This window comes from Alexandromys fortis, unplaced genomic scaffold (assembly GCF_014885135.2).
Source record: "Alexandromys fortis isolate MF-2015 unplaced genomic scaffold, M_Fortis_MF-2015_v1.1 scaffold_7, whole genome shotgun sequence".
Taxonomy (NCBI): domain Eukaryota; kingdom Metazoa; phylum Chordata; class Mammalia; order Rodentia; family Cricetidae; genus Alexandromys; species Alexandromys fortis.
In genome coordinates this window covers 32,228-45,593 of record NW_026067920.1, presented here as the reverse complement: position 1 = coordinate 45,593, position 13,366 = coordinate 32,228, and the positions used below count along the sequence as shown (strand labels likewise).

Here is a 13,366-nt window from a genome sequence, read left to right as displayed (position 1 = left end):
TCACAGGATCCCATACAGCCTTCACTCTATAGACTAAGACCATCCACCACCAGCCAGCCAATGCAGCCTCTCTGGGACTCCTGAACTCACTTCTCTGTATATGTTGGTCCCTTGCCCAGCAAATGTGCCTGCAACCACTACTCACTCATCTTAAGTGACATCTCCTCTGCATCCTCTACAACTTGCCAAGCTGCTTCACAGCTCTTTTGTAGTAATTACTTAGTAAAGCAGTTACCACATCCCTGAGGGGGTTGCATGGAAAGCTGGAAGCCCCACCTCTCCATACAGCATACCTGCAAGTCCTTAATGTGCCTGCCCTTCTCCAACATTTCTGTGACTTGCTTCATGATACCCCATGAGCCATCACAGCACTTAGCAAATAATGTGCTAAATACATGGTGTGAGGTAGGGGAAAACATTGACAGTCTTTCTCTTTCACCTAAAATGTAATCCATAGAATAAGCATGTGCAAAAAAAAAAAAAAAAAAAAAAAAAAGACAGAGACTCCAAAGAGGGCATTGAACCAAGTCAGTATACAAGTGAGTGTTCAATAGCACTCATCTTTTAGGAAATGAAAATCAAAACTACCATACCTACAAGAACCAATGAGACCAAAGACACCAGCTGCTAAAGAGGATGGAGGAAAGGGGCGCCAGTCTGTCAACACAGTGCTGTTGAAAACGTGGTGACACAGTTGAAAAACAGCTAGGCAATTACTTGTGAAGATTAAACACATACGGGATGGCAAGATGGCTCAGTGGATAAAGCAACCTGAGTTCAATCCCTGGAACCCACATGAAGGTGGAAGGAGAGAACTGACTTGGAAGTTGCCCTCTGGCCTCCATACATATGCTACACAAGCCCACCAATAATAAAAAATAAATTGAAAAAGAAAACCCCATGCCCAAAAAAGGCAACCATGGGAAGAGGGCCCCAAACTGGGGACAACCCCGATGGCCATCAGCAGGTGAACAAGAAAACTAGGTATGGTATATCCACCACTCTCAAGACAACACTGTTCAAAACACAAAATGGACCAGGACCAAACTACTAACACCTCACCCAGCTGCATCTCCAAAGCCTCAGTCATGGAGACCCAGGAAGAGACCACACACTTTTGATTCATGTCACAGGGAGTAAGTTCTAGAATGCTAACCCCCATTAAAATTGCTCAGGAACTGCTATGGATAGCATGCCTAGTAGGAGTCAGGGGGCTTTCTGGAATGCTGGGAGTATTGCCATGGTTACAGAACTAGTCAGGTCAAGCTGGGCACCTGCATAGCACACCTCACCAAGGCAACCCCCCCTCTTGCTCAAATCAGCTCAAGTTTCACATTCTGACCAGCCCCTGATACATCTACCCTCACCAACAGCTGACAGAGCCTCTTGAGGGCTACAAACCCTGCACTAGCTGCAGAATTGGGTGACCTCCTAGGCTACAAGGGTAGGAAATAAGTCATGAGGAAAAGGGATCCCAAAATCAAGAAAGAGGAGGCAGAGGCCAAGGGACTAAATTCTGCTCCTAACATTCCTGACCCTAAATGGTCAGGGTGCCTGCAGAGGGCTTGCAAAGTCCCAAAGGGCACCAAATCCCGCCTAAGCTGGATGAATCATTCACTTTCTCTTACTCGCTCACTCTCGTTTGTATTCTGACTACAACTGGGTCAAAAGACTCCAAATTACAGATAATGACTTGCATCTGAGTCAGCAGCCTCCTCCCCACCTCCCTAGGCTCACAGCAGGAGAATCTACTAGTGCCAGGAAGGTGGGGTGGTTTCCCTGCTCAGGTAACTGTGTGTCCCATTGCAGGAGACTCGGTCCAGGTCAGAAGACACTCAGAGCGACCATAAACACCCTCACCCCTATTCTGCAAGCACCTAGCTTTCTCTCTAGGGGGAGCAGCCTATCTGAGGAACCAATTTCAGGAGCACGGGTGCATTGTTACCACTGTGTGCAGGGCCCCACTGCTCTAGCTGGAGCTGGGGTCACCATTCAGGAGAGCCTCCACATGGTAGTGCACCTCATCCCAGATGTCCTTCTTACAATACTGCAAGGGGCAGGGGGGATCAGGCTCTAGCCATCAAGTCAGAGGCCACAGGAATACTGGGAGAAAGCAAAGTGCCACCTCACCACATGGAGACACCATGGTGTCTACAGGCCTGGTTCTCCACTAGGGTTGCCCAGAACTATCCACCAGCCCTGCTGAATACACCCATCGTTACCCAACACATTTTCAACCCAGCTCTTCCAGTGGCTCCTGATGTTAGCGGCAACCATTTAACCAATACCTCTATCATCCATCAAGCTGGACATCAGTTGGCCCATCCTGTGCCCTAGAACCACAGGCCTTTCTGTATTTCTTGCCTGGGAATGCAGCAGCAGTTAGTACAGCCCAGAGTGCTCTATGTTCAGGAGGAAAAGGCTGAGGTTAGGATTAGAGTAGAGGCTTGCCTAAGTCAACCAGGGTAGCCTGCAGAGGACCTGAGGGAACATGCAAACTAAACCTTTAAGCCAGGTCAGTCAGAATCACAAAGGGGCCTTCATGTGCTTCTTTAATTGTCAAAGGTCACGAGCACTGGGCACCCACCCACTGTTCACCAGTATGAGGTGGAGGCACACTTCCAGGAAGGGCATTGTGATCCAAGTACTCCCAGGCTAGAGGTGGCAGGGACTGGGAGCAGATCCTGTTATGGGCAGGCCTGTGCTAAACACAATGTACTGGGCCCTTCTGTTTCATCAGTGACACATGCCAACCCTGTGTTACTGCAGTCACACAGCTCCAAAACAGCACACACACCTTCACATCCAGAATGTAACTTATGCCTGGGTCAAGCTGAGCCCCAGACTACACCATGCTGAGAGAATTGGTGGATTCCAACTGATCCCTTAGAGCCACCTTCACTTGGTACAGTGCCTGCCCTTGGTAGTAACCACAAGCTGTGGTTCACATGCTGACCAGTCATGCCCCCAATAACTCACGGTGTATTGTTTAACCTGATTGGGCAGACACCAAACAGCACTTCAGACACCTTCCCTGGCTCCAAAGCACAACCCTCAGCTTACCATGGTACAAAGTCCTTTCCCTGATACACCCCCTCATCCAGCCCATGCTTCACAATCACTGCTTAATCCCCCACTTCCATCTAGTGTGCCTCCTTCCCAATCCTAAATCCCCCTGTCCCAGTTAGGATGTAGCAAAATGCACCTTGCCTACCTGGCCTTCCCTGATGTGCAACACCACCCACATTATTTGTGATGTGGTAGCTCCCACCAACCGTCTATATTAAGAGGACTATACACTTTAAGCAGGACTTGTGAGTATGATGTATCATCCTAAAGAACCCTGTATTCACTATGACAGGCACTGGATAGACTCTTCTACTGACGCTCCCTTCAAAAAGATGTGAGTTATAATCTAATACCTAACTGAAAAAGTCAAGGCACAACGACACTAAGTGACTTGATGTGACCCAGGCCAGTTACGGTAAGGGAAGGACCTTAAATAACAGTCTTCCTCCACTTGGTCTTATTCTCCTATCACAGCTGGCTATCAACATCAGTCTGGTTCCTGAGTTCACCCTGGCTGACACACACGTACATGGCTATCATGCTGGATAGAGCCGGGTCCTGAGAGAAGGCAGGGTGGTCACTTACAGACTTATTTTAGTGTAACCTGAAAGCATCAGTGACCCTTGGTCTGTGTCAGGATGCTGCCACCTTGCTTCTGTACTTCCTCCTACCTGCCCAGCCCCGGTTGAGCATGAGCCATTGGGAAATGGCTCCATCTAACCAATAGCAAGGCAGGGAGGATGTCAGGGGAGAACCAGCACAAGTGGACAACTTTCTACAGATGTTCTGTGGGTCAGCTTGGCTATACCTAAAGACTATTACTCCTCCTCTATCCCAACATTTGTCCTGCTCAGTAAGAGGTACAAAGAGATGAAGATTCTTGACAGGGAATGACGGCCTAGAGATGTCCTGGGTTTCTATACTGGGTGGAGACTGAAGGTAGAATTGGCTGTGGAGGTGGTATAGGGCCTTTCCAGGAAGGTAGCAAGTCCAGTATCAAAGCTGGGAACTAGGATCTTTCTCGAAAATGTGTCACAAGTAGGGAACATTCTCTACAGAGATGACAGATGCAAAGCAAGTAAAGCTCTTCAGAGAGTCAAGGCCTGAAGCAGAACCACTTGTTCACTGACCTCAAGTACTAGCTGCAGCTTCTTTTTTCATACCAAAGGGGTCTGTCATCTCTCTCCCTGCTCCTCCCAGAAGATATACACCAAACCAAAGCCACTGTGTAGTATATACTGGCTTCCTGTCTGGATTTTGTCCATTTACTGTCTGTCTAAACCCTCCTCTGAGGAAACTCTTGCCCACTTTCTGAAAACCCAAAAGTGTGCCACTTCTTCAGTAGTTGTCCTTGTGTCTCTTTGGCATGAGTAGTTCTTTCCTCATGCTCTACAGCACTCACAACATTCTAATAACACGGTTAATACACTGTGTGTGAGAATGTCATCTACTAGGGTTGTCAAAACCCGACACTTCTGCCATTTTGGAGTAGGTATTTCTGTTACAGGATGGTCCTGTGATATGTATAATGTTCAGCAACATCTATCTGTTGAACATCACCAATACACTGTATTTTACATTGATTGTGAACAAAATCACCCTCCTCCAGGAAACAGTGACAGAAGTCTTGGCTTACACCTCATGGACTAAGCTAAGCAACACCCTGGCTTACTGGGTACTAGAAATATCCAGAAACAATAGAAACCTAGATGACAAGACTTTTGAGCAAGTCATTTATCTCCAGCTTGCTAATGGGCCTTCCATAATCAAACCATACTGACTCAAACCATAAACACTAGTTTCAACTGCACGGGTAGTTGTCACTTTGACACTGTCAAATATCTTTGAATGCTTCCAGGGGCCTTAAGAACAATGCTGGCCCAGGCAGTGGTGACACAAGCCTTTAATCCCAGCACTTGAGAGGCAGACACAGTCTGGTCTATAAAGTGAGTTCCAGGACAGCAGTACTATACAGGTAAACCCTACATCAAAAAATTGAAAGAGCAATGCTAGGCTACTGAAGGGTAGCCTGAGCCCCCCCCCCCCCCCCCAGCAACCTGACTGCTGTCTTGAGTCTTCTCCCTCATCCGCGTTGTGGCAATCACTACTCTATCTTTACCCATCTGGTAACCATAGACCCTCCCTGCCCTCTGTTGAAGCACCTTGTCTAGTCCTCATCCACCAGGTGGTCTTGGGTGAAGGGAAAAGAATTCCTGGCCCTGGACACTGAGCTGTCTAGACCTCATCCACCAGGTGGTATTGGGTGAAGGGACTGGAGTTCCTGGCTGTTGCTGTTTGCTCATTTCTGTCTAAGTGGTCATCAAACACACAACCTGTACAGTTGCACAGAACTCAATCTGCTACGACAAATTGTGCTCTACGAGCATGCCCTTTAACCTGTACCCCGTAGGCTGCAGCCATCCTAGAGATGCAGCAGCGACTCCTTAGGCATGCACCTGGACAGAGGGACTGTCAGTCTTCAAGTCTTGTTTCTCCCACCCCCACCTGCAAGGGCCTACACAGGGCCCTTTGTGCACAGCTGGTAAAAGATTGTGCCAAATGAAAACTGGTTTGAGTTCAACCTCCTCCAAGCAAGCAGTCCAAAGAGACAAGGCAATGATTACTCCAACAGCTGAGTGTCACTTCCTGAGACCTGATTTTATATAACCAAGTTTCCCAGATATATACCTTAGTTTTGCAGCCCAGAATACCTCAAGTTCTTCTCATGTTCTTTCCCCATTTGGGGTGGGCGGGGGGGTGTCACATTTGTCAAGGGATAAAACTAAAGTTTTCAAATGCCAGTTTCCAGATGGCCTCCATCCCCACATGCTTTAACCCTGAAGAGAATTTCCTCTTCAAGTGTGGCAACAGGATATGGGAAAAGAAATAGGGAGCACCTTTCCTACCAGCCAATACAAAAGCCAGGTTCTTGAAGCTGTTTCAGTCACAGAAAGCTGACAGGCAGCCCCAGCAGGAGGTGAGAATACACTCATGTAAGTTCAAAAGGTGGGTACCAAAAAACTTAGGATACAGCAGTGCCGTGCACTCTATCCCCGCACCAGGGAGGCAGAAGCAGGCGGAGTTTGAATTTTATGCAGTCTTGGCTATATAGTGAAGCCCTCTAACAGGAAAAGTAACTAGATGTGGTAACTCGATGGGATACTGTGTGCCAGGTGTTCTAGTGTAAGGACGTGTGGGGAACACACAAAGTCCCACTTTCCTGAGGATGCAGGCAAAGGAGAACATCCTTGAACACTTAGGAACAGCAACAGAAATAGGAGGCTTGGTTAACATTTACTGCCAGCAGAAGGCAAGAGAAGGCCAGAGGCAGAAATGCTGTTTAGGATAAAGGCCCTCTAGTGAGGTAATGCATAAACAGAACTGTAGAAGACAAAAGGGAACAGGCCTTATGGCCTTATACACATTGGAGAATGACTCTCCAAAGGCCACACCACCAGTAGGTCCTTAGAGAGGTATGTCTGAAGGATGTGTGGCATGCGAGGAGTGAGTACGCAGGCAAGTGGGCCTAGAGCTGATGGAGGAGGGAAGGTCAGAGGAAGAGCACTGGGCAATGCTGCTGAGTGTGAGCCATGGGGAGACTTAGACTGGTCAGAGCTGCTCCAGGAGGCACAGTAAGAACAAACCTCAGGGCAGCAAGTATGACACACTTGGATACAGCAGGGAGCAAAACAAGGTGAGTCTGCAGAACTCTAATGAATTGTGACATGGTGGCTAGGGGTTCAGAGTAGTCTTGGCTTTTATACCTTAACACCAGAGGAATAGGGCTGAATCTAGGGGAAGAGACATCCAAGAACCCCAAATATGTTCAGGGACACATAGGAGTCAGGAGTCTACAAGACATTCAGACCTTCCTCAATATGGTGCTAGCCTTCCATCCCTCCTGAATTTGTATTCCTACCAGACCCTTCCTGCAGCCTGAATGTTCCTGAGAATTCACACCTCATTTTCTCTAGCAGCACTCTGTCCTAATAAAAATCTAATCTCATCTCTGAGGACCAGGAGCCCAACAGCAAATTAGTGCATGCCTGATGACATCTAGCTCACAAAGGGATGTAGTAACAGAAAGTAACAGAACCCTATACCATGTTGTCCTGGCACGCCAGGAACTTAATGGGGGGTGGGGGTGGGGAAGGATGGGACTGACAACAGGACAGAAGTGGCTGCACCTTTAGGAGAGAAAAGTGAAGCCTGGAGGGGAAAACTGGCAGGTTTACACATCACTAGAGGTGAACCCACCCCTTTCAACCTCCCTGTGCACTGCTCCTCTAACAGTACCAGGCCAGCAGAATCAAGGGATGAGCTGACCTAGCACCCGTGACCACTCTGTATACTTCTCCCCACTGGAGGTTAATAGACAGAGTGTAGCGGAGGGGGGTACAGTGGTATATTGTTATTTGTGTTTTAATAAAGCTTGCCTGAACATGGGTGCAAAGCAGCCACAGTAGTCAGCCATACAGGCCAGGCAGTAGTTGCACATACCATTAATGCAACCAGCCATAGAGGCCAGGCAGTGGTGGTGCACACCTTTAACACCACAACTAGAGAGGAATATAAGACAGAAGGAGACAGTTCTCACTCTCAATCTGATTCGTGGATGCAGGATTGCTCATTTTTGGTCTGATGTGGAGGTTAAGAGCCAGTGGCTAGGGGCTGGAGAGATGGCTCAGTGGTTAAGAACACTGCCTGTTCTTTCAAAGGTCCTGAGTTCAATTCCCGGCAACCACATGGTGGCTCACAACCATCTGTAAAGAGGTCTGGTGCCCTCTTCCGGCCTGCAGGCATACACACAGACAGAATATTGTATACATAATAAATAAATAAAATAAATATTAAAAAAAAAAAGAGCCAGTGGCTAGCTGCTCTGCTTTTCTGACCTTCAGGTTGAACCCCAGTATTTGTCTTTGAGTTTTTATTATTCGTGCTACAGAGAGACTGTGGAGGAGGCAAAACCAAATTCCCCTCCTCCCCCACCCCAGACACATGAAGATGCTTTAGATATCTTTGTTAATCCACAGAGCTCCCAGGTGGCCATCTCCATTTTCCCTTTACTTTCTCAAAACCTTCTGACCTCAATACAGTATTCAGTCCATGACAAGGCTTCCCCAGTTCTAAGGAGGCTGGAACAGCTTTCTAGGAATCCATGCAACTAGCAAGGCAGGCTTGCACCCAAACTTCCACCTCAATTGAGGTGCCCAACGATCCTTCCGGGGTCAGAAACTACCACGGGGTTGATGACTGGCTGGCTTAATCAGACCAGCAAAGACACAGTCAGCAGCCACCACAGTCCAGAATGCAGCCTCTCTTTATAAAGAAACTGGGGTCTGCCCGCAGTCAGCTGGGATGCTCTTGGAGGATATCGGTGTCTGTGAGCCACCTCATCTGACCAAAGATGTTTCCAGCATGCCTGGAGGAGCCGAAGGTGACACTCTTGGTGGAAGAATCAACTAACACCTCCACCTCCATCTCTCTACCACTCCTTCACCAAGCACGGTAGCCAGTGCCCCTAGCTCCTGGTTGCCACCTCCAGGTTCCACCCCAAAGCATTCCTTAGGGCTGAGGAGGGGAGAGACAAGATTTGATCAACCATCCTGGAGATGGAAAGGAGGCAGACTGACTCATTTCAACAGAAGAAAAACAGTAATTTGCAAGGGCCTTCCAAAAAGCTGGCGTGGGAACAGCGGTCATCTGAAGGAAACCACCCAGCCGAACACACTAGTTCCTGTTTCTTCTCTGAGACTCCAATCCAGAACCGTTGGGGAGTTCAGACGACTGGGTGTGTTGTCTGGACTCTGGCACACCAGGAAGCCGAGGGTATTAGGATGATTAAGCAGAAGGGCCATTTATTTACCAAGAGCTCCACTTGTGCCAGGCCCAGCCAGCATTGAGGACGGCTGACCAGCTCAGTCAGTCAGTCAGGCCGCCAGGGGAAGTAGAGGATCACCTCACTCCATTTCCCCAATGCGGAAACTGGGCTCAGAGAGGGCCAATCACCAACCACCCGTGATCAAGCACCAGCAGACTCAAAGCCCTTGCTCTCCAGAGCCAAACCGATCCAAGCCTCAGTTTCACAGTCAATGGGGGATGGGGGTGGGTGGGTGGACGAAACAGTCCAGCCTAGTAATCTGAGGCTCCAAGGTGTGGCTCCTGGGCTGAAGGGGCGTGGCTCCTCTGCTCCCCAGGCCAACCCGCTGGGAGATGAGGGGGCGGAAGGGCAAGAATTCCCGACGGTGGAGGTAGCTGGCAGGGACGGAAACAGGCCCCGCGGGGGCATGGGGTACTCACATCGATGTTTCTCAGGATGACGCACTTGCCATTGGTGTAGAGGAAATTATCGCCCTTGGGGTCTCCACCGAGGATCTTGGAGACGCCCCGCTCCACCTGGGGGAGGCTGGCGAACACCTTCTCTGGGGAGACACAAACGCGGGACGGTGCATGAGGGATGGTCCCAGACTCTCGGGACCCGGGGGGTCCCAGGCCGGTCACCTGTTGCCGCCTGCGGGCGCGGCCGGCGGACTTCCTGGTCGGCGACGGTGGCGGCCAGGCCCCGGGGTCGCGCAGTCCGGCCCGCCCAGCCCACAGCGCCCACTCTGGGGTTCCTGGCCCGCACCCCACGGCCGTGCGCGACCCCAGCCGCGCCCGCCTGCCTACACCGACCCCAGAAGCCGGCGGCCGCGCGCCGAGGCCCACGCACTCACTGATCTCGTACGGCATCCTCGCCCACTTGTTACGGCGCCGCGCTCGAATGGGATCTCACAGTGGCCGAGCCCGGGGACGACGCGGAAGGCGGCGCCGGGCGTGCCGGGCGCGGAGGGGGCGGTCCGAAGCCCGGCTCCGAGACCCGCTCGCTCCTGCCCTGCCTGCGCGCAGCCGCTGCGGACGAACCCAACCCGGAAGCGCGGCCCCGGCGCGGCTCGCCCCCAGCTTTGACCATATATAGTCAAGCGCTCGGCTCGGCGGCTGCCCCCCCACGAGCCTGCGCGGACACCGCCCCGCCCCCTCGTGCGTCCCCGCCCCGGAAGTGACGCAAAGGCAAGAGCCGTGAAAAGGCGGCGCTGGCCGCAGTAGAAGTCCGCGGACGCTGATCGTCTGCCCGCATTCTCTGCTGGCTGAGCGTTTGTTCGGCCGCTTTGCGTCACGGCTCGCAAAACACTTGAAGCCGCAGCGGGGATAGCGTTTTAAAATCTCGCTTTTCACTGGGTATACTTAGGCGCTTTTCTTCCTACTGCTCTCTAGCCCTGAACTCTCGCTCTCTTCCTGTTCTTACTCTTAAAACTTCCTAGTAGCAAAAAAGCTCAGAGCAAAGGATGTAATTGCTAAGACGGCAGGAGTTATTTTCTAAAAACGGGGGTGGCGGCCGGGTATGGCGTGGGAGCAGGGGAGGCATAAGGGTTGGAACTCTTGTAGTAGAAAGGGAAAGAAAGCAACGCCTGGAATTTGCTCTGAACCCCGCAATGACTTCAGAGTAAAACGAAGACTTAACAGCTACTTGTCTGAAAAGCTCTGAAGCCCTAGTTGAGAAACCGGGGAAAAGTGGCCTTTCAAAGGGGGAACTCTTAGGAATTTGTTACTCTGCAGGTCAGTTGTACCCTTTTCTCTTGCTTCACCTGGATACCCACCGGTTTTACTTTTTGGCCTGACCTAGCTTCTCTTACTCTTAAGTTGCTATCTAGTTACATGAACTTACAGGAGTCCCAAATTTCTTGAAGAGTGCCTTTTTAGGTGTCCTAGGTCCTGTGTGGGAGCCTCGGGGGTTACTTGAAAATGTATCCTGCTTTCCTTAGTACTTGGTGTGTTTAGAGCACAAGAGACTAAGATTCTAAGAATGCTACCCTAGCCGTCTGTGGCATCTGTTGTCTGCCAGGATTGTGGGTCTAGGGGGTCATACGTGGTTAACTTCTCTCAAAAGTATGGACTTAACTCTGTCACAGCTTTTCTCGATGAGTCTCACCTGCGCCAACCTTGAAACTAATCAATGACTCTCACCTGCTCCAACCTTAACTAACACTTTCTCGGGGCCTAGCCTGCTCTCCCCACCTGCTCTGCGATTTGACGGTTGACAGTATGTCCCAAGCCTTGAGCCAAGAACCACCAAACTGCCCACCAGCAACATGTAGCTACTTGACTACAACTAACAGTCCCTTTGTTACTCGCTCCCTTAATGCGGTGTAGATGAAAAACAGTCGGGTGGCTCTGGTCTAAGGCTGTGCTAGAGATGTTTTCTCTGACAGCAAGATGTCTATCCTCGAATTCTGGGACAGGATAGTGTAGGCTTGTGGGTTTCTGCTGTATTAGAACTGTTCAAGGGTAACAGCTGATAAAAATAACCTTTCTAGGGCTGGAGAAGCTCAACAGTTAAAAGAGCACTGACTGTCCTTCGAGAGGAGCCCGGGTTCAGATTCCAGAACCCGCATAGCACCTCACAACTGTTTGTAGCTCCAATTCCAAGGAACCTGGCACCTTCACAGATACAGGCAAAGACACTAACGCACAAAATTTTTTTCTTTCTAAAACCAGACTATAGTCTAAGCTCAGCATGGTAGAAAACTGTGGGATCACTTCTGTGACAGCTGGGGTAACTTACCAGATCTGGGTGCTTGACAAGCTGGTAACTATTCTGTGTGCAAAAAGCCTTGGTACTGGCAGTGAAAAGAGGGACCCTACAAAAGTACTTTGGCTCAAGCTCTCCAACATCTGACAGAGCCCAGGCTCTCTTGGTATATTTTTCAGTTTAAGTTAAATGAAAGCTCCAGAGAGTTTGCGATACTGGGGGCAGCTTATTCACTACAAAAATCGTGTGCCGTGTCAGGTTTTCCAGGCTTTAGTGTAAGGGTCACTCAGCTATTGACTTGTTGCTGCATGAAACCAGGTGTAGCCAACTTGTTCTTCGCAATGAGATGAATGTCCTGTCTTCCTCTCCCTCACTGCAGGCTTTGGCACGACCTTTCCCACCGTGATTAGGGAGTGGTCCAGCTTCATATTTTTACATTTCTTGCGAATTTGTTTTTGCCTGCATGTCTGAAGTGTTGGGTCACCTGGAACTGGATTTAGACAGTTGGAAGCTGCCATGTGGCATGCTGGGAATTGAACCCAGATCCTCTGGAAGGAGCAGCTGGTGCTCTTATCAGCCCTCTCCTTGGCTTCATACTTCAATGGCAAGAATCTCGCCCACTCCCGTGCTCGACCCCCATCTGTCCTTCATCAAATCCAGTCTTAATGAGAGCACTCGCTTTGAATCCTTGGGTCTCTTACTAGTCTAGTGAGTGCTGCCCTGCTCTCTAAGCAGCCTCGCATCACCTGGGCCTATTTTAACCAGCTGATTCTGCTCTACATAGAACCAACCCACTATATATACCTAGTGTGGTCTTAGTCACCTTACCCCTCTACTCAGCTTTTGGTCTCTGAAGTCCAGAGTTACCTGTCCTGCCTGGCTGTCGTACTGCCTAATGGTTGTGGTTCCTACTCTGCCTACACCGTGCCCAGCCCTCCTGTACCTGCTCTTTCTAGGCCATTCCAGACTCCTCCACTTGCGGTCAGCCCCTTTACAAGCTACATGCCTCGGTGTTCAGTTCTGGTTACAGCATTTCTCCCTCCCCCCACTAGCACACTTTGCAGACAATTCAAATGAAGTTGCTGATTGCTATTGCTGTGAGGAAATGGGCAGCATAAAATGTCACAAACTTGCATTCACCTCCAAAGCATGCTACTTAAGAACAAGGGACCAGAAAATATGGAAAGACTTGGAGTAGTTTGTCTTGGGTAAGCTAGCTTGTTACTTGAATTGGGGAATGTAGGCACCCCATAATTGGCCTTGCGTGTTATCTTACAGCCCCCAGCTAGAATGTTGCCTCAAGCTTGTTTCCACTAATAAGTGGATATACCAGAGTTGTGAGATCCTGTGTGGTGGGAACAGGAAACAGATGGTTCTGAACGCCCAAGGCTTATCCAACCACTTCCTTGCTGCCCTTGTATTCTTCCGCCCAGCTCTAGAGGAAAGGGCTTTCCTCACATATCCAGCCTGGAATGGGGCTGGTGCCTAGTTCCTACCCACCTAGACCTGCTGTGTGGACTTGAGTCTCTGGGAAAGTCTGTCACTGAGTCTTGCCGCCTTCTCACAGCCTATCCTCTGAAGGAATTTCAGTAACGCAGTCTCTGCTAAATGAGCTGAAGTCTCTGGAATAGCTAGAATTGGGTCGCCTCTCTCCAATGCCATCCTCACTTTCTTCTGTCTGCCGGTGGGGGCTGTCTGTGTGCTCTTGAAGAGGCCTGATGGTAGAAG

At 50.0% G+C, this 13,366-nt stretch overlaps 1 protein-coding gene across 1 annotated transcript in view; it reads right to left on the bottom strand.

Moving 5' to 3' along the window:
* Wdr1 (WD repeat domain 1) overlaps nucleotides 1-9,825 on the bottom strand; it is a 35,458-nt gene extending 25,633 nt beyond the window's left edge. Inside the window, exons 1-2 of the mRNA XM_050141038.1 lie at nucleotides 9,786-9,825; nucleotides 9,373-9,494 (exon numbers count right to left, since the gene is read on the bottom strand). Of these exons, the coding sequence (XP_049996995.1) occupies nucleotides 9,373-9,494; nucleotides 9,786-9,801 (138 nt within the window). The 5' untranslated portion in view covers nucleotides 9,802-9,825. The remainder of the gene's footprint in view (nucleotides 1-9,372; nucleotides 9,495-9,785) is intronic.
* Between the last annotated feature and the right edge of the window lie 3,541 nt (nucleotides 9,826-13,366).